General features: G+C 35.7%; 1 protein-coding gene across 1 annotated transcript in view; it reads right to left on the bottom strand.

Annotated features, from left to right (window-relative positions):
* Positions 1–21,859, bottom strand: part of IL1RAPL1 (interleukin 1 receptor accessory protein like 1) — a 1,150,627-nt gene that overhangs the window by 23,782 nt on the left and 1,104,986 nt on the right. Inside the window, exons 7-8 of the mRNA XM_054566585.1 lie at positions 18,487–18,619; positions 16,316–16,461 (exon numbers count right to left, since the gene is read on the bottom strand). Of these exons, the coding sequence (XP_054422560.1) occupies positions 16,316–16,461; positions 18,487–18,619 (279 nt within the window). The remainder of the gene's footprint in view (positions 1–16,315; positions 16,462–18,486; positions 18,620–21,859) is intronic.

The raw sequence follows: 21,859 nt of genomic DNA on the forward strand, positions 1-21,859 counted from the left end.
AAATATGAATCCATAAATCCATGTTAATTATAAATTAATAAAGAGGAAAGCTCTCCCTCAGAGCAGACTGCCAATTGGTAAATATAGAAGGAATGATAGAGTTAGAAATCACCATTTTCCTGCCATCCTAATAATAATTGATTCAGGCAAGAATTATCAACGAAGACTAAAATTATTGGGTAAAAGATCGATGAGGTAGGATATTCACACTGTCTTCAAGTACCTCCCCAGTCTACTTATTGATAATTAAGGGAAAAATGAACAGCATCATAAGGAAGTGACCAAAATCAACATCACCAGTAATGGGACAAATTGATAACAATGTACATAAAATGTAGTTTCTGCTCTTCAAAAATGTCAATGCCCTAAAAGACAAAGTAAAAGAAAGGCTGAGGAACCACCCTAGAATAAAAGACACTAAAAAGATGTGGCAACCAAATGCAACGCACAATCCTGGATGGGAAATATGGCATAAAGGGTATTATTGGGACAACCTTTGAATTGTGAAAATAGGCTGTATACTAGATAATAGCATTCTAGCATTTTCAATTTTTCCAAATTTGATAAATATACTGTTTTTTTTCCCAAAGAAAATATCCTTGATTTTAGGAGCTTCACACTAAAGAATTTAGTCACAATGTCCATAACTTACTCTCATGTGGTTCAGCAATAATATTCATTGTGTGTTGCTAAACAGTGGGTAGTTTTATCTTTTTATTCACCTATCTAGACAAAGAGAGGTAAGGCAAATGTGACAATATGTTAATAATTGGTGAGTCTCAGAGAGAATAGGTGGAAATTTATTGTACTATTTTTTTTTCAGTTTTTCTGTAATGTCTACAGGTTTTCTTTTCAAAATAAAAAGTTAAAAAAAATAAAAAGACAGGTCATATGGCAAGATCACATTATTGCAAGTGTTACTGTAATTACAACATATTTTGGATTGATTACTTTTGGATTGAAATTTTATTATTTACAGCTACTCTAATGTAATCTGTACAAAGCCTTCAGTTTGAGCTTCCAAAAATATGTCCAAACCTTGGAATTTTCTTCAGTAATTGTTAGCCAATCTACATTGCTGATGGAGAAAGCCTGAGCCCCTTGCGCTGGCATTTAAAGTCCTTTGCTCCTTTAATTGAAGCTGCTGATTAATCTCTAGCCAGAATCATCCCTTGAAATATGAATTGAATTTGACATGTTTGCCCATTGCTGTACAGACCTAGAACTTCTCTTTTTCATTTATCAACACTCTGCCAATTCTGTAAGGCAAGGTTAAGATTTGCACTTTTGATGCCTTTTCAACTAAAATACATCTCCTTAGAACATGTATTTTCTGTATCTTTTTTTTTTTTTGGTGACTTACCACATTGCATTATATAATTTAGTTTTGTTTATGGTTTTTATATTATAAATAAGTGCTTTAGTTTGGGATCCCTGATCTGGCTGTTCCCTCTGCGATGCTCTTCCTCAGATTTCTTCGTGCATTTACTTCTCTTTGCATTTACTTTTCTTAATGTTTTCCTATATCATTTCTCACTATGTACCATAATACTTAATTTTCTTATTAATAAGTTTATTATTGTTTATTGTCCATCTCATCCAACTGGAATTTAAGTTTCATCAGGGCAATTTTTTGTTTCTTTTTTCATGTTTTTTAAATTTAGTTAAGTGCCTTGAAAACTGACACATAGTAGATGCTCAATGAGTACTTGCTGACTAAATGAATGACTGGATGATTAAGAACAAACTCAATTTTCTATTGAAAAGATTAGATTTTTATACATTTCCACTCTAAAAGTCCAAATATATCTCTATTAAGTCATTTTTTATAGACAACCAGAAGGTTCAAGCAACTGATGAGGTATAACTATTAATATGTGATCAATTATACTCCATAGAAAAATGGTCAACTTCATAATATTGATTTAGAAATGTTCTTTCATTCATAAATCCAATGACAGTATAGTAGTATATAGACTTACAGAACTAGAAAAGGTTGTATTCAATTAGCATTGAGAAATCATGCATTACTTTGTATCTTTGATACTGCTATTCATTTTTCTTTTCATTCAGTCATTCATTCATTCACTTTATTTTTATTTATTAAGTGCCTTAAATGTGTCAGGTGTGCTGCTTTGAGTCCTAATGATAAAGTGATAAATGAAGCATGCTTCTTGCCTTAAATGAGACCATGTCTAGTTGCAGAGTCAGGCATGCAAGCAATTTTTAAAAACAAAATAATAAAAGTTACTATTTATTGTACATTTAAGTGTCACTCTGTTAGGCCTTTTACATGGGTGTAAGAAATGTTTTACTGTAAGTACCATAGCCATAGATGAGCAACTTTTGGAGTGTTTGTGCAGATGCGTGTTTCTGTTGGGGGATTTTTTTTAAATTTTATGTATGTATGTATGTATGTATGTATGTATGTATTTATTTAGGGGAAGGGAGAGAGAGAGGGAAATATCAATGTGTGGTTTCCTCTCACACGTCCCCTACTAGGGGCCTGGCCCACAACCCAGGCATGTGCCCTGCCTGGGAATTGAACTGGCGACACTTTGGTTCACAGGACGGCACTCAATCTGCTGAGCTACACCAGCCAGGGCATTCTGTTGGGAGATTTTAAAGATGGAGATCACACACTGCATGGCACAGTGCAGCACAGTGTCTTCAAAGGTTTTTGGCAAGTAGTTTGTGTAGAGTACAAGGAAAGCAAATGCATGTTATGATGGGTGATGCTAGGCAAATCCATGCAGTGATTTCTCAGCTAGAATATGTTGTTTATCTTTTTTTTCCTTTTCAAAGCAACTAGCATGTACCTTGTCAATAAATATTTGTCTGGAGGATTCATGATATCAATTAAGCCAGGTTCCCCAAATCAGGTCAGAAAAATAGGACAATGATTCATTCTCTCTAGTGGAAAATTCACATTTTATAAATGGACAGTTTGGTTTACTAACACAACTTTTTTTTTTGCTGAAAACATTTCCCCTTTAGATTATAAAAGCAGTGTTCAAAATATGTCTATCTAAAGACTATCATGTGGGATGTACACAGACATTATGTATTTGCATACATACAAACATACAAAGCATTCATAAGAAGCCTCCTTCATCTTAGATATTATAAAATTGAGTATGATGGGGAGAAGCCAGGAAAGAAGGAAGATACTGTTACAATAAAGAGCAAAATGGGCCTCAGGTGACCAACGTAGAAGACAGGGCTGTTGTATATCAAGGTGTCAAACTTCACCGACGCCTGAAGGAAAATCTCTTAGAAGAAAAAATATTTGCTTTCCCTCTACTAGGAATTTCCTTCTGAACATGTCATACAAATAGACAGACACAGATGGAATGTTACAAAATATCTCTTGAGAGCAAATTGCCACGGTGAAGGTGGCATTGCCATTTTTCTCCTTTTTGTTAAAGGCTGCAGTGTTTATCCTGAAAGCAATCCTCCACCAGAGGATGTATTGTCACAGTTAGAACAATTTGGTCTTCCATTGGGAATGCTTTAGATTGGCCAGAGAACCGAGAACATCTGGACTGCTTAGATAACCAGTAGAAGAAGCCATGTTTTTTCTATGGGAACATTGAACTCCTCTTAAAAAAAAACAAAACAAAAAACTGTACAGTGTTTTGTAGTATATTCAATGGTTGAAAATAGATTTATAAAATATTGTACACATGTAAAAACTGATTGCATTGCAATATACAAAATGGGATGCTTTGATAAACTTCAAAATTTTATGTTATTATAATAATATTCTTCCTTTAGGGTTTTAACACATTTCCTAATTATTGAAAGCATTAGAATAAAATGTGTTCAGCAAAAGCTCTTTCTCTCATGAGACAACTTTCATTCAAAATCTTAGTGATTCTACAGAGCTAGAGACTATTAAGGCAAAAACAATAATCAAACCATATGCTGGTTCATTTCCTTCAATGGAAGTAACAGAAAAATCCATTTTTTATCTTCTGAATCTTCTTGATCACTTTTTGTTTTCTTATAACATAAAAATGCTGAGGAAAATAGTGGTAAGTTTGCCTTCTTTTCTCATTTTGTAAAAAGACACAGATCAATAATTTATTAAAACTTCCTTAAGTTTTTCCCCCCATTAATATTCTTTGAAGAAATAGGCATATTTTGGGAACTATCAACAGCAGAACCTACCATCCCTTGATCCCTCCTAAGGGAACAGTAAATGGCTTCTTCAACTATGACAAAATTGAAAATAAAGTGGTTGACTTGTATATTTTAGTGACTTGTGTAGTTGGGATACATATATGAAGGGCCTGTCCTCAATAATAAATTCTCTTTTAACCAAAATGGCAATAACAGAGCCCTGCTTCACAAAGAATAAGGCATTATCTTGTCATCTCACTCTGTGTATTGATTTCTGGTGCATGAAAATTAGCAGTGGCTTGAGAAAATAATGTAGAAGTAAAGGTGTCCCCTAAAATGTAATGTTTTCTAATACAGACTTAAAATGGGAGCAAGATTGTATATTCAAGCTAATAGATTTTAATATACTTTAAAAATGTTCAAATAACTTGATTTTATTGTGAACAGAGTAATAACAGGTTTCCTGTAAGGACTTAAAAAATTTTCAGTGTCTGTACAAAAATAGATTTATTTTTTTCACCTTTTTTCCCCAACTCCATAAAACACGCTTATTGTAAAGAATTTGAAAATCATATAAGAACACAAAGTATAAATTAAAGGTCACATGGAATCATACTGCCCTGAGATAACCACCATTATTACTTCAGTTTAAATGCTTTTTAATGCATCTTTCCAATATATTAGGTTTTCAAGTAACCTTAAAAGAGGCAAGTGATGTATAGCTTTAAATGCTAATACTCCAAAATAGCTTATATTTTGCCTTTTACTCTGGGCAGTTTGGAATAGAGTTATACAAGGTGGTTTATAATCTGTGTTTCTACTAAGAATCATGGTAAACTCTTTAGCTGAATTAATCTTTCAGTCACATATCTATTTACCCAGCTATCATTTATAAATGCCTGGTTCAGCAAGGTGAGTCTAGCAGGAATTATTCAACACCACTATGGCGCTTTTCTCTATAAAATAATCATTTTGGCAACAGTTTACAAGCATTCACTGAAAAAGTAGGTTAAAACATAATCCTGTTTTAGAGAAAATATGAATTTCAAATTTCATTTAGTTTAACTGCATTGTTTTACAGATGAGGAAACTAACCTGGTGTGTGAGTAGTCAACAGTTGAAAATACATTTTAATAATACAAATTATGTGACTACTGAGTTGCTAGTGACAGCAGTCTACTTAAGAAGACAGTTGATATGAAATTTTATTGTGGTATTTTTAATATATTCCTTTAAGCTATTTTCAATACTGAGGTATTGAAATAATACAGACAAATTTGTTTGGGGAAATTAGAAATGCACCCAAGCAGTTGGGAGTCATACCTTTGCAACTGTGGGATAGTAGAAATGAGTTTTCAAGTCATACTCTACATTACATACTAGAATTAGAGTTCCAAATTGATTTAAGTCAGGCAATTTATGTGTGTCATTCTCTTAAGCTTTGATAATGGCCTCTTCCATTTTAGTTCCTATGAATTTGACAACCATTACCAGTCAGTACTTTTAACGGCACTCACATTTCTTAAGGAATTATAATTTCTATTGTGCAGTTATAAGAACGTCTCATCTAAAGATCTGAGTCAACTTGACAAACACTTGAAACTATAAGAAAATCCCTGGGAAGAGCAACTACTTTATTTCACTTTCAAGATTTGCAAAATGAGGTACAATGACTCAAAACTCTTGAGAATCTATAAAACCTGAAAAATGGGTTAAGATATACTATTAGTCACCCAGGGTTTAATATGTTCTTACAAGAATCCTGCGCTGCCGCTTAAGGGTAATTAGTTTGCAAATGATAAAAATGAAGAACAATGACTCAAAGGGACTCATTTAGATCTCACCCAAGTGAAGAGTCAAAAACAAAATGCTGTTTTTCTTCACAGTTTGCAATTTCTTTTCAGTCGATCCTCATTCATATCAAATTTGAATTCATGGTAATGATTCTTGGGTGGTTTTAAAAATGACCTTTCTGTGCTTTCTTAAATATACCACTGGATTTTTCATGAAGTAAAGAGAAAGTCTACTTTAATAACAGTTAAATGTCAACTTTTAATTTAGAGAAATCAACCTGCAGATATATCTTTCTTCATAGAACACATGCTAAAAATAGTAATGTGTCCTAAAAAGAGACAAATACCTAACATATTTCTTACAGATGGCAAATGTAATTCTCAACAATAAAATCTAATACAAGTTACCATGGTAATTTATTGGAAATCAACACATTTTTTTCCTACTGTATGACCTAAGAGAGTAGTTAGCAGTTTTTATGTGTCATGTCTAATTTCTCACTTTACTGACCTGGTTGTCAAAGTTCGATATACAGGAACTGCTTATTAAAAGTTGTATGTTGAATTTTATGACCCAGTTGTGCCATTTCTTGACTGACTGCAGGAATTCACAGCCATAAAAATACACAGCCATCCCCTGCTCCCCAACAACGTTGCTTCAATGCCCCAGGATGGTGGTAGACACCCCTCAGTCAGCACTGACTCAACTACTAAAGACAGCTAACCCAGTGTTTTGCATAGCTGGCACTCAATATATATTTGGTGAATAGGAATGATTTGTTGCTCTTTCATACAACAGCATTACATGAATCATCTCTGCGCAGCCTGCAGTGAAGTGAGATTTTGAGCACGTTATGAAACATTATTAGTAAACAGGTTGTTTTGACCTAAAAACAATAAGAATATCAAGGTGGCTGTGAGAAGGAAGAATGAGTGGTGCGTTTGGCCATGAATATGCTATCCTGTTTGTGATCTCTGATCACATATGTGGAAATGTGTTATGTATGTGCTAGATGATACTGGTGGGCTTCTTGCAAATACCTTAAACTGAATTATTTTTTAAAAACTGTCTGTCTATTATTTTCCAACACGAAGATCTGAGTTCCAGTGGATTCCCTTTATTCTCACCTTAGGTTTACTCGTGTTTTATAACTTCTGTTATTAGATGCTAGATAGGTGAGGGGGTAGAGGATGGGTGAAAAGGGGAAGGGGAATATAGTTAATAATATTGCAATAAGTTTACACGGTTACATGATTACTAGAGTTAGTGGGGAGACCACATTGTAAGGTATGAAAATACTGAATCACTGTATTACACACCTGAGACTAATGAAATCAATATAAGATTGCACGGCAGCTATACTTAAATAAAAAATGAAATTAAATGAGTGAAACTTCTGAACACATTGGAGCTGTTTATACAGGTTGTGTTACTGTATTATTTTTTCTTTGCCTGTTTGCTGTCATATCATTCATCGATAATATGTGGCAGTTCATTTCTCATACTATGCCTGCCCTTCCTTACTAAACATAATTGAGATTTAGCTGAATACAAGTATTCAAAGCAGGAAATTAGCAGTATTTACTGCCCATCATATACTTTGTTCCTTCTTGGCAATTGCTATTTACATAGGCAATACAGAGAGAGAGAGAGAGAGAGAGAGAGAGAGAGAGAGAGAGATATTCCTAAGTGGATTTCCTTTTTTCAATGGAAAGGTTATATAGGAACTATATCCAACAATGAGAGCTCTCTTCATTTAAGAGGTTAATTATTTAATACTTGAAGAGAATGCCCTCTCAGACATCTTTCTGAGTAGCAAATGTGTTCCATAAAGCACAATTTCTTTGAATACATGAGGCAAGTAACCTCATTAAGAGTAGAGTGTGAGGGCAATGTTCAAATAGGTTCAAAGGTGCTGACCACGTAAAAAGACTGTAGCAATTAGTTGGAATTAGTCCCAGTGACTGGCTTTACTCCTCCCTTTTTCATTCCTCTCTCATGGAAACATTGAACTCAAGAGAGCTAGATGCTCTTAACCTATCAGAAACTACCAATTTTATTACAGGATCTATTGTCTAGGCAAAGATCTTGGTATGCAAATGGTCGTCCACAGACCAGAAGATCAGCATGAATAAGGAACTTGTTTGAAATTCAAACCTTGAATCACACCCTAGACTATTGAATTTGAATCCCTTTCTAACAAACTCCCTAGGTGATTTGTGTGCAGTGTAAAGATTGCAATAGTAACAACAACAAAATGATTGTGAAAAACTGCTCTAGTGCCTTCTAGTTGACTCTTCAAGAGTGGAAACATAAGGAACCTATTTTTTTTTTTTTTGGTCATTTCCTGTGGTATAGGAAGCACCCATTCTCTTTACTTTCCAATTACATTGGATATAATCTTGGGTGAGATTAAAATACTCTTCCTTCTGATGTCCATACTGTAGGTCAGTGGTTCTCAACTGGTGGCAATTTTGTGCCCTGGGGGCATTTGGCAATCTTTGAAGACAATATTTGACAAATGGGAAAAGTACTATTGGCATCTAAAGGAGAGAGGACAAGGATGCTGCTAAACAATTTACAGTGTGTAGGAGTCGGACAGCCCCCTATAATAAAGAATCACCCAGCCCAAAGGTCAATAGTGACAAGACAGAGAAATCCTACTGCAGATAAAGTTCATATTACTCAGAATATATTTAAGCATCCCCTTCATCAAAATGGGTTATGTATAATGAACCATATAACAGAGAAGTACAAGTTAAAGATCTTTATCAGTAATTTAACATTTATAGGAAAACAAGTGAAAAATTCAATAAAGCAAATAAAGTACTTCCAATGGCTATGCCCTGTATAATTAAGTATTAAGAGCTTTGGCACCCATGATTAGTTCACTGGGAATGATACAAGACTGAAGGGCTTATCATTCTTGGCTCTCAATATTGGTTTTGTCAAGGGTCACCCCCTCGTTAATTATTAACTGAGAAATAAGCTAATCATCAGCAACCAGTGGTCCTGTTTTTTCCAAACAAAGGCGCCGCTTGGATATTCTAGTTCACACTAAAGAAAACTGAATGAGCAAAATTACTAAAACGCAAAACTATGCTATATAATAAATCTCCATGCTGTAGTTGATCAGGAAAACCTATGATCAACAGACTTTTGAAAAGGTATTCCAGCGTTGAGATAAAAAATAAGCTGGAGTTAACTTCACTTAAATCATAAATTGCATGTCTAAGGAATTAGCTCAAAAGACCAGTTTTCATACCTGTAATTTTGGTGGCAATCAAATAACCTTGTTAGATTGTCCATATCAAGAAACTCAAATGTATAAAATCACTAGTATCAGACAATTTGTACTCCTGGCATTCAAAATAGCCTCCAAGCGTGGTTCTTATTTGTTTGTTTGTTTGTTTGTTTGTTTTGGCATTAACGAACAAGAACAGAAGTTTGGGTCAGCTATTTAGATGTCTTATATGACTGAAGAGCAGAGAAGGAAGAAAAATGCTATAGGATAGAAACAAAATTTGAATGCAAAGTGTCAGATCTCATCCAGGGAGAGAATTTGTTAAACCTGATGGCTCTGATTGGAAGATGCTGAAGCAACAGAACTTAAAGTTCCTTAATATTTTGGCATTGCATAAGCAATGAGGGGGAGGAGAATATACCATCCCAAAATATGCCTTTTTGGTATTTGTATTATTTTAAGCTGATTATTCTTAAGAAACAGCAGACACAGAAGAAGCTCTGAAAACCAAGAAGTTACCCTTTTGTAATAGAGGTTGACATCTATAAGGGAAATTTCCATTTGTAAGGTTTTCTCCCTCTCTGTACCAGAAAGAGAAGAATGACTTTGAATTTTTGCAAACTTTTATCAATGGAGAAGACAATGACTTAAATCTGCATAACAACCTTATGCTTGTTTTCTGTGCTTTTCTTGTTAACCTCCCATAATGGTCCCTCTCCCAGCGTCTTATTTGGGTTTTAGCTTGAAATGCTATTTAAGGTGGTGGCTTGGGCCATTTGGAGGAGTTGCTCAGTTTTCCTGGGTATCCCCCATGTATACAGGAAGTATACATGTTAATAAACTTCTGTTTGTTTTTCTCCTGTTAATCTGGTTTCTTATTACAAGGGGTATCTCAGCCAAAAACCTAGAAGGTAAAGGGAAAATTATTTTTTCTCCTCCACAGTAATGACTCAGTAAAAGTGACTCTTTCTTGGACACCTACTAAATTTTTAATGGGTCATTTTCTTTCTAGGGAGATGCCACCAATATAGAGAAGTAGGAGGATTTGATATCTGGCAAAAGTTTGTTTGGCCTTTTCATTTTCTGAAATGAGTGGTTAAAGTTGTCAAAGGTGAGCCCTAAGAGAAGTGTTACTAGTTCTTTTGTTCTTACTGCATCTCTCAGTAAATAAATATACTAGGTAAGTAATAAAAAAGATAGGGGCACATATTACAAATACGATTCATTGTAAGAAGGGATAAGAAGTCCATTGTGTCTAAATTCATCCGGCTTTAAAACAATGCATCCTAAATGATGTGCATGTTAATTACATTATTACAGATATCCCAAGGACTAGGCAGTTTATTGAACAAGTCCAATTCCTATCGATTACATTTTTTGGCAAGAGTGAGTGTGTGCGTGCACAAGAATTAAAATGTGTTTGAGAGGGAATAGAGAAAACCTAGATGTTCATCATTATTAACTAGTGTTAATCTTCTAACAGGTCTCAGAGCAAGGGTCCCCTGAAAATAGGGGAATGACTCCTACATTCCTTGATTGGGGGAGAGGGAAGTACAGATTGAAAGGGACCAGAGGGGATGGGGAAAGAGGACAACGGTGGAAAGAAGGGGAAGGGACTAGACAAAGAACATGTATGAATGACCCATAGACATGGCCAAGAGTGGGAATTGATTGTGGGGAGCGGGGGGTGGGTGGGAGTGGGTTGGGTGGAGGGGGGTAAAGGGAGAAAAATTGAAACAATTGTAATAGAATAAACATGATTTATAAATTTAAAATAAAATAAAATAAAATAAAATTAAAAAAATAAACATAACCATTCAGAATAGGATTGATAATGAGCACCCCCTTAATGTGACAGTTTCAAACATTCCCTAGAAGCACAATTGTACATTAAGAATGCTTAATAACAGTGCAATTTAAAAAGTAGATCATGGCATTCCAAATGATATTGGTTCTTATCTCCTGTTCATTTAATGTTATGAGTGCCGGGCACATAGTGGTATTACTATTGGTGTTTACCTAGATATTGAGAAGGGGAGCAGAATGGAACTTAGACATTGGGTTTAATAAACTGGGAACATAAGCCTGCTTGCTAGTAAGAAAGCTACAATTCCACACCCCAGCAAAACATAGCATTGTACTCCGCCAAGAGGATTAACACTCTTCCCTTCCCCGCTCCAGTAACAGATTGCCAGGTGGGAGCAAAAGAAGGTAGGCACACACGCAATAGAGGTCAAAATGGTGCACAGAGAGGTGCTTGACCAAAGAGGCCTGTCAATCTAGCCTAGGGAAAGAAGGGATTGGTTGGGAGGTAGGCCCATCCAAAACCTTTGAAAGTTTGGGAAGTTGATTGGTTCTTTTAAAAAAGCACTTGGTCGGTCCAAACTCCAGCTCCTAGTTTTAACTCCAGGCAAAAATGTTCTCTCTCTCTCTCTGCCCCCTCTCTCCTACCTGGTGATGCACTCACCCAAGTGTTGGTGCACTCTTTCTCCCTGGGAGCACACAACTGTTTAGGTCTCTGAGCTACTAGGCTCATAGCAGGTGGCGTGGCTTCTGAACGGACTAAGCTCTCTCTCTCTTACCCACCTGGGAACACTCTTGCCCCCTGCGCTCATCTGTTCTTTTTCCACAGCCACGTGAACTCCGTCCCCAGAGCAGCCGGAAATAAGCTAAGCTACCTGGATGGGGACTGAGGCCGCTTAGCAGAGTCTGAAATCTGTGGCACAGCAATGGTCTTCAGGTGGAAACTCCTGCTAAGCGAGCTGGATGTTGGATGGCACTGTACTTTAATATGGACCATAAACTCTGGGCAATAGCCTTCATCCTGGCCCTACTGAGGACAAGATTGGAATTTTTCCATGGTGGGATGGATGGAGATAGGACACTGGGAAGTCAGGAGGGGAACATCAATAATTGTACATCATCAATAAACCATATCACAGAACCACATCGTCTCGTGCAGGTCTCAGTAAATTTCTTCCCTTTAGACACTGCAAGGGCCCTATTTCTACCACTAATAGTAGGTTCTTATAGTTACCATTAAATGCATGAATAAATGAATAAAGAGATCCTTTAGGACACTACGTTCAAACTAAAATAAGTCTATTATAAGGTAAAATATAGAATCAAAATTGAACGAAATTGCTGGAGGTAAAGATCATTTTAATGAAAGATAAATTAAATTTGAAAGATTTAAAAAAAATATGAAACACATTATTGCTGCATCCTAAACTGCCCAAAATATCATGTAGTTGGAACAGAGAAATCATGTAATAGCTGTTAATATTTATTGCTTGATAAACATGTGTCTGACATTGTGATTTGTATTGACATGTATCAATTTATTTAACCCTCAGAGCTGCTCCCTATGGAAGACATTATTACTGTTGTCATTTTATAGAAAAGAAATTTGAGGCTCTCAGAAATTAAGTAATTTGCCCAAGATAGCACAGCTAGTATAGCATGGAGTTGGGTTTCAAACATGCAGCCTTGCTCCAGAATCCATACCCTTAACCACTCAACTGCTCTGCTCCAGATAGTAAACATGTTCACACTTTGAGAGCAGTCAGAGTTAGAGTATGGGCCAAAACCACAGACAGTGAAGAAGAAACTTAGGGCTGCCTGATGGGTACAAGAGCAGTGAGGCCAGGGGCCAGAGGCAAAGCTGCTGGATGTTGTCAGGGACAGGGAAATTCCCTCCTACCCTTCTTGAGTTCTTATGGCTAGACTAAGAATAAATCTGACACAAGACCAGATTAAGGAGAGAAAAGCCAATTTAATCAATGAAGCTCAGGGTCACAAAATCATGCTCAGAGAAATGATTGATGCAGGCACTTTTTTATATTTTTTGGACAAAGAAACAATAAACTTTTGAGGAATTGACATGATCAAAAATAAGGGAGTGCTCATTAGCGAGAAATCTAGGCAAAGTTTGGGCTTGGGTAGTAAATTAATAAAGATGCAATGAGGTTTGTTTATGAGAGGCATTCTTTGCCTCTCTTTCACTGCATAATTTAGTTTTCTGTATAGTATGTAAAGTATGTTTATATTGAATGTCTGACATAATGCTAACTGTCCAAATACCTACCCTGGCTGCAAGAATCAACAACTTTGAATATTCTCAAGTAAGGTTTTCTGTGGTCTAATTTCCTGGTAAATTTTCAGCCAGTTTTTGTGGAACTAAGATATATATATATATATATATATATATATATATATATATCTATTTCTCTATCTATCTATCTATCTATCTATCTATCTATCTATCTATCTATATCTATCTATCATCCTAGTTAAAAGGCTGGTCCAGAATTCTAGCTGAATTATTTATCGTAATATCCTTTTGGAATTTAGGAAGACTCATTTGATACATGTAAATGGTGATTCAGAGAATCCACACCACCCATTGGAGGGCTCTAACATCATTTTTATTATTTCAACAATATTGAAGAAAAGGTAACAATGGAGGAAAACGTACTTAAGTAATTTTGGTAAGGGTGTGCCTGGCATGTTTACCTGCCAGAACAGATAATTTGTGGTTTACAAAATCTATATTCATCAAATGCTTTAACATATCTCCCTAGGGAGGTTTTCAAAAGAAAGACTTTGAAGGCCTATAAAATAAGTTAAGGGATTTATGAATCAATGGCAGAAAAATATGATTAATAGCAATACCTTCCAGTTCCTTCTCTCAGCTTTAGTCTTATGAGTAATGTAACAACTCATCTCGTAATTCACCTAATTACTAGCAAGACAGCAACGTGACTTTCAGGGACCCTATGATCAAGACCCCAAACTATCAGCTTACACGTGCTGTGCCCTGACTTTCTGAACCTTGCAGAGCTGGTGATCTTGTAGTTATGCTATATGTTAACCAAAGTCATTTCTTTTTTTTCCAAAAATAGTTGGGATAGATCATTCCACATGATTATATATGCCTCTCAAGGGCAGGGGGCTGCATGTGCCTTGGTGAACAGATGACTCTTTGCTGCAGCTCCCTTAAAACAAAGGCACACACTAAACTTGAAGAGGAACTTTTGGAATATGTGACCTTGAAGGATTCTTTGTGGCTTCTTAATGTTTTATTTTACTAAGAATAATATGCTGTTGGTATAATACGTATTTGAAAACCATTGCGAAAGATTTAACTATTGAAAAGAAAGGTGCTTTAACATTGGCCACGATTCTCCTTTTCAGGTTTAAGTCATCAGACATTACCGCGAAAGCTTTTTTTCAATTTCCTTGATTCGTCAACCATTTATTTTTCTAGTCTGGAAGTTTATCTAGCTATGGTAGACTTAACCTTAGGTCACACATGCTAAAAATAGCCTGGGGGTCTTTGACCCTTCCTGGCTGTGTGCCTGTTTATAAGAACAGAGCTTTAATAGTTGTATCCTTCTTAGAAACATTTCATCTTCCTTCCTCTCTCTTTATGATTACTGTCACTCCTACCTTGTCCTAAGATGAAATACATATTGTCTGAGTCAACAGATATTTATTTATTTGTGCCTTATATGTTCTCTCTACTACTTCCCTTCTTGGGGAATAATTCAGACTCTTTAATTAGGTCATATTGAAGAGAGTGACAAGAATGGTGACACTATTTTCTCCACACAAAGGAAGAATGAATAAAAGGAACAAAAGAAGTAGAATCTAGGGAAGTAAAGATCCAGCAGGATCATGGTGACTGTCATCAAACTTTTAAAGGGCTGTTTTGGAGTGCAGAGATTCAAAGTGTAGAGCTGAGGTCAAGGGGCTGACAGATGGTGAAATAAGGATGCTTTTCTAATAGTTAAGTTTTTCCAAAGATAGAATCAGCTTCCATAAGGAATGTGATCCAGTATAACTGATTAGATCACTTGGGAAAATGTTGTGGAGCAGTTTTACCATTTAAGCTGTTTCCAAGCCCGAAAAGCTATTTCTCTTCTTTTACATGTATAATAGATTTCTACTTGAAATCCCTTCATTGGCTGAAAGATAAATTGGGCTAGAGAAAGAAACAATTATATTGCTAGCTGCTGCTTACCTTTCCTGTTACTTACATTCCCCGAAAGTAGGCTATTTTAATAATGTAGTCACCTTGACATTAGAGGTGTCTGTTTTAATAGTTTTAAGTAACATTATTCAAAGGCATTCTATTTCCCAATAAATTGGGGAAAACAGTCTTCAGTATTCTCTTTTTTTCTTACTTCAAAGAGTCTAGAATTAAACATATACTTTGAATTTAAAATCATTGTAAATTTGCTGAGTAAGAGAACATCAAGTGTAATCGCTGCGAAAACTAGAAAGTTTTCCCAGAGCATAATATAGAAAAAATATATTTTTCTCTTGAAATGTATGTGAAAAATTTTACCAACTAAAAGGCATGGTTCGAATTTCACACTTATTCTTCCTTTCAAGTAATTCATTATCTACTTATATATATTTTAACCCTGTGCATAAGGCATTGGAGCTGTTGTGGACTCAGATTTAGTGTGGCAGATGTTGCGCTCGACCACAACCTATGTTACCTGAATCATTGCTAATAAATTATAATAATTCATTAATGGCTCATTAATGAATTTTTATTTAACTATGCGAGGATATTACACATGTGAAAGTTATCCAAGGTGGGAGAAATATCAAGAAGTACTGCAATAGGGAATCCATTGGTTATAATTGTTACATGAAAGGAATAACTTTCAATAAGGAACACAGTCTGGAACTTAAAAACTATTTCAGTTATTTTTCATTGATTTGCCTCTTTTTAATAGTAATTAGTTACACTTAACTAAATACTTTCTGTGTATAGGCTTTGCGCCAAACTCTTGTCTTCACCTCTTGTCTTCGTTCATCCTGAAAACACTCTAAAGAATAGACATTGTTTTCCGCCCATGCCACATATCAGAAAGCTGAAGCACAAGGAAGTTACATACCATGCCCAAGGTCATACAGTTGATATTAAAACAGAGCAATAAATCCAAATTTGACTGTAGACCCTGAGCTACTCACGCATCCACTGTGTTATCTGCCTTGAGAGCCTGAATGCTAATGTGATGATTTTATTTCGGATAAATTTGTGTAGAAAAACAAACTTTAATTTGTTTGTTTCCCACTCATTTCCTTCCCATTATAGGTTCAGTCGACCACTCCAGCTTAGAAGGTTACACTCACCCCGTTTGTGAAGGAGAATGCTGGCATGCCGACGTCCATTTCCATTTTCAACATAACAGGAGTAATTTCCCAAGTCACCTTCTTGTACAGAGTCCACAATTAATGAGATGGAAACTTCTTGTTCCCCAAGATGCTCCTTGAGAATTCTAAAATATAAAACAAAACGAAACAAAAAAACCCCCACACAAACATACACATACACGAAAAAGAAAAAAAAATGAGATGAATCTGAATCTGATGTGAAATACCTGCAGCATCTGTGCTTCAAATGTGGCTATGGATTGATGCTATCTTAATCAACTCTATCATGCCCTCTTCGCTTCTAATGAGTAAATTTGTCTTTGTAGATGCTAATGAAGTTGCAGTTAATTATCTCTCTTAGCAGGACAGTCACACTGTCATAATAAAGAAGTGAGAGAGACCTTGAAGAAAAGTTTATGAATTGCTTTCCCTTTAAGAAGAAATATGATGTAAAGCTGAGATAAGAAATTCTAATGTCTTAGGCTAGAGGACTAATTATATATCATGCTAATAAAAAATGAAGAGAAAATTTTTTAGTTATTTTGACATTTCAGTTGAAACCTCCAGCCTGGCCTCTTTTTTATGATATGAATCAATTGCTTATTTTTAAAGAAACATGAAATTATAAACCTGTAGACAAAGCAGTGTGATGAAGTGTCTAATTCTGACATTTAAAATGAACGATAAATGCTCACTAATCTCACTGTCAAAGATTTTAGCAATCTTTCAGAGCAAATGGGAAATTTCAGAGTAAAGCTCCCTTTCCTTCCTCTACCTTTCCACCTATTTCGTAACTCATCTTTTTACAATGCTTCCTAACGCAGGATTAAAAAAAAAAACACTTTTCTAGAACCTTCCCTGAGCACCCACAAAAAGAGAATGGGGGAGATTTAGGAGATTTAGTGCCTTTTTAAAAAATTTTTTTATTGTTCCAATACATTGTCTCCATTTACCCACCACCCCTCTCCCCTGCCCCACCCACCCCCACCTCTCCCCTTCAATCCTTCCCCACCTTGGCTTTGTCCATGTGTCCTTCACACCTGCAGTACCCTTTTTTCCCCCTAATTTTAGCATTTTGAAGTGTGTGGGTAAATGATAATAGTGAAGTTGTAAATATGAAAAACGGCAGAGGAACACCTTAGTATGGATATTGGAGAACTTGCCCATCTGGGCATTTCAGAGCCCAGTTGGAATGTAAGATTCTCATGTATTTGTTCCCAGGAAGAGGATCCTAGTAGAAATAACCTTATGGGACAGTCTTATGTGTTCTCATTCTCTGTTGAAAAACTTTTCCCCTTATACCTTTGATCATGTTTTCAAAGTCCTCACACTTAAAAGTGTCCTCCTCCAAGAAGAGGAACCTTGGTTAAGATGCTCATGTATGCCCAGTAGATGTGACCTTTAGATAGGAGAATGTTTACAAATGATCATCGTTTTGACTCAGTTATAACTTAATTATTATTTATATGCTTGCTTCTCTACATTATGATTAAAAATGAGTACCTATGCCCAAGTGTAATTTTAGTTCTAATTGAATACTTCTATTCTTAAAAGTAAATGAACAAATACGTTATTTTTAAAAATGAGATGTAAGCATTATGTCCTCTAATGGTATTTTTAATGGTTATTCTCTATCATTCCCACTATATTCATATGTAGACCTTAAAGTGAGGCTAGAAAAGGTAATAAAAACATTTTGTGTATCCTTTATCATTCCTACCAAGTGCTTTATAGTCTATCTGATGCCTCAAACATGAGTATATATTAAAGGAAATGACAGAGATTGTGTTTGGTTGAGTCCTGGTACCTTGTTAGTATTTCCTCTTAATAATTAAAAACAAAGAGCTCTTACAGACAAAAGGCACGATGCCACATTTTCTATATTTGATGGTACTTTGATCTGTCTCACATTCGGTACATTCCTCCATGAAAAACTCCTTTTTATTTCTCTTAATTCTTTGCAAATGACATTCATGTTTTTGTAGTTCCATAGTCTCTCAACAATGTGTTGCCGCTTTGCCGTTAAATATTGCAATAGTTTATTATAATAGTAAAACAAAACAAAAACCTTTTCTTTTAGCTTACTTTCTAGTCACCAACAGAGCAAATGTTAATCTTGACTACAAGGTAAAAGAAAAAAAATATTTTACCTAATGTCACTTTCCCAAAGTCGATTTTCATCCAGATCTTCAATAAACTTTTCTCCTTTCATCCAGTAAATTAAAGGACTGACATCCCCACTGTACCCAAAGAAAGCTCTGCAGGTTAGATTAGCTGAGTCACCTGTGGAGAGAAGGGACGGAAATATGTTATAGAACTATTTGTACACTCCTTTTAGGCAGACTGGCAGGTAACATTTTGATCACTTAATTGATTTAATGAAACATCTTTCTAAAATAATATTTTTTCAGCTCTTTTCAGTCTTTGTCTAGTTTATAAAATGTGTACTTTTGACAGCTTGTTCAATGAAATGATAGTGACTCATAAAATTTTAAGTAAGACTGGTCAGTTATTTTATAGAAGATTCTTCCATATAGGTTTGCCTGAAGTTTTCACGTGATTAGACTGGGGTTATAAACATATGGGATGTGCCATAGATGTGATGCATCCTTCCCAAAGCATGATATCAGAGGGTGCATAATATTGATAATTATAAGATTTTATAGGGCAATTAGAAGGTGTTTCTCAGTCCTGAATATAAGTAATAGAAAGGGAACAAAATCATTGGATGGGAAAGAGAAGGAACTCTAAACCCAGCATTCTTGAAAAATGTTATTATATTATTTTTACTATATAAGGAATAATAATTTAATTAAGAAAACCAACACGTGCTCAGGTAGAAAAGAACATGAAAAAACAAATGAGTGACTAGGAATAAATAGTGGGGATTTTTCTTAGATGTAAAATTAGTGATACCACTGTAGAGATTAGTGTCTCCTCAGAGAGAAAATTGTAACGATGAGTGCAGATTGGCTGATTACTTTAAAAAGTAAGTAGAGGTCCCTGACTAAAGGGCAGAAGTGCATTTCATGCCTGCAGAGAACATAAGGTTTATTTCTGGACAGGTTACGCCATTTTACGAACATCTGGTTTACCCAAGCTTCAGCCAGCAGTAGAGGACTGAAATATTCCAGTACAGGCTAGTTTTAAAATCTCACCTCCTCCATGTGGAATCAGAAAGTGGGGTGTAGGGTAGGCTGGGAACATGTAAGGGCCGACTCCACTTGGACTGGGGCAAGGGAACGCCCAGGGACAGGTGTTCCATACATGAGGGGCTGGAAACTATGCTCCAGTGACCACTTCGCTGGCATTTAAAGTAAGAAAATTTTTGCAATTTTAGAAATTCCTGAAAAGATTCTCAAGGAGCTGACAACTCTTTGACTTTAAGGTGCAAAGAAGGACATGACTAAAGACTTGGAAGCCTCAGAGCTAAGCTATGAGTTAATAATGAACATCTGCTGAAATTGTGCTTAAGAGTGATTCTACAGTATAAATCCAAAGGAAAGCATAGTGTGCTAAAGATGAACTCTTTCCAAGCCCTGCTATGGGTATGCCTCTATGTAAATTCCATTCTCCAAGTTCCAGAGCAACACAATTTTTATTGGATAAAATTAATACTGTCTTAATTATGTCCATTGTATAAGGACAGTTTATAAATAAATTCTTGCTCTTCTATCATTTCTAAGATGGCATGATGTAGCTTTCTCCTTTTATCTTATCTTTATTCACGTCTGAATCATGTCCAAGTAAGTGACTCCTCATGGACTTTGATTCTACATATAATAGTCAACATTAGAAACCAGATAAGGCAAGTCCAGAAAATGTCTATAAGCTTTTAAGAAACAAAATGGAGCTCCAAGGAGGTTCCTTTATTATTAATTTTGTACATAAATATTGCTTAAATATTCTAATGTGGAATCATACCTTTGTTGGAGAATTCTTACATTACAAAGTGGGTAACTAAATGTCAACCTTGTTGATTGGAAATCAACCACAGATTTCTATGAGAAGTATCAATTCAATGTTACAAAACAATTTTAAACCATTGGGTTTACATTTTTTATAAAATGTAGAGCCACATTCTTTGGCTCTACATTTTTATAAGGGCACTAACATATGTAAACTCACTACCTGTTATAGTGTTGAGGTAGTCATGAATTCAACAGTAAATCTCAAAATACTACCTGTTATGATGATTAACATCACATGCCAAAAGAACGAACATACATTAGAGAGTTTTAAATTTTTATGGCAATAATTAACAAAATTTATTTTTTAAGGGATCAAGTTTTAGTTTGTGGGTAGGAGTTAATGACTAAAACTCATAAAAAGAATTCTCCAGAAATTACCTAACTTTCCATTACACTTTTACTAAATATGGGGCTTATAAATAATGATCATACCATTAGCAACTCAGCCTGACATTCCTTATGAGAGAAGTCAACTGAATCCCTCATTGGGACCTGAATTTGTCTCTGCTGTCACAATCTCACCCAGATCAAGTGATTTTCCATTACCTAATTCTTCATTTCTCTTACCTGCAGGCCTTGTGTGGCCGTGCCTAGGAAATTGCTCTTGCACCCATGTCAGAAACGACTGCTTTCTCAAGCTTCCTGGCTCACCTGATCTTTGACTATCTACCTTGCCCTGAGCTCCAGTACTAGGGGTATCTGTAGCGCTATGGGGGAACCTCGGGGAACTGTATCCGGACTTGGATTGAGCTTGCTGTGGGTCATAGAGTAAAACTCATGGAAGGAATTCAAAGAGGATGTGGGGAAAACAGTAAAGCACTCCAGGCAGAGAGGAAAGAGCATGAGTGAAAAATGCCAAAGAACTTTGGAGGAAGTAAACGACTTCAGGATGGCTAAAGCTGAAGTGTACTTGGTGGTGGACTGGGGTGAAGATTAGGGGAAAAATAGAGCACTGATGGGGCCAGAGCAGGGGCAGCCTTATCTTTCCCTACAGGCCATGTTGAAGATTTGGTACTTGCTTTTAAGGGCAATGCTACGCTGGGGAAAGATTTCAAGGAGGCTGACATAATTACATTTGCATGCTAAAGGAATCACTGTCACTGTACTTGAAATACGGGGATTGGATCAGACAGAATCAAGAGGATTGAGAGTGTTACAGTATTTTTGGATTAAAATATAAGGAATAGTCACTGCACAAAGACCAGAATTTTCCCACATAATTACTTAAAAGGATAAAGCAGAGTTGATAGCATTGATGACACATCACTCTGCTTTTTATCAATGTGATAATAGGGAGCCTCTCAAAGCAGAGATTTCATAGGCAGTCTAATGAGGTAGGAAATACGTTTTTTATTTCTAATAATTTACATGCATCACTGTGTGTCATAGGAGAGAATGGGGGAATTGGGAAGTTGCCAGCTGCTTCTCAATATAACCAAGATAGAAAGTCAACTTGAGCAGAGCTCTGTTCTGTAAAGAGATTTCTGAGTGGGTTCCTTTAATTATCTTTATTTATGTGGCTGAGAAAAAGGCACCATGACCAGGAAAGGAC

Source organism: Pteronotus mesoamericanus, unplaced genomic scaffold, assembly GCF_021234165.1.
Source record: "Pteronotus mesoamericanus isolate MK-2021 breed Mesoamerican mustached bat unplaced genomic scaffold, CSHL_Meso_final contig_173, whole genome shotgun sequence".
NCBI classification, from domain to species: Eukaryota; Metazoa; Chordata; class Mammalia; order Chiroptera; family Mormoopidae; genus Pteronotus; species Pteronotus mesoamericanus.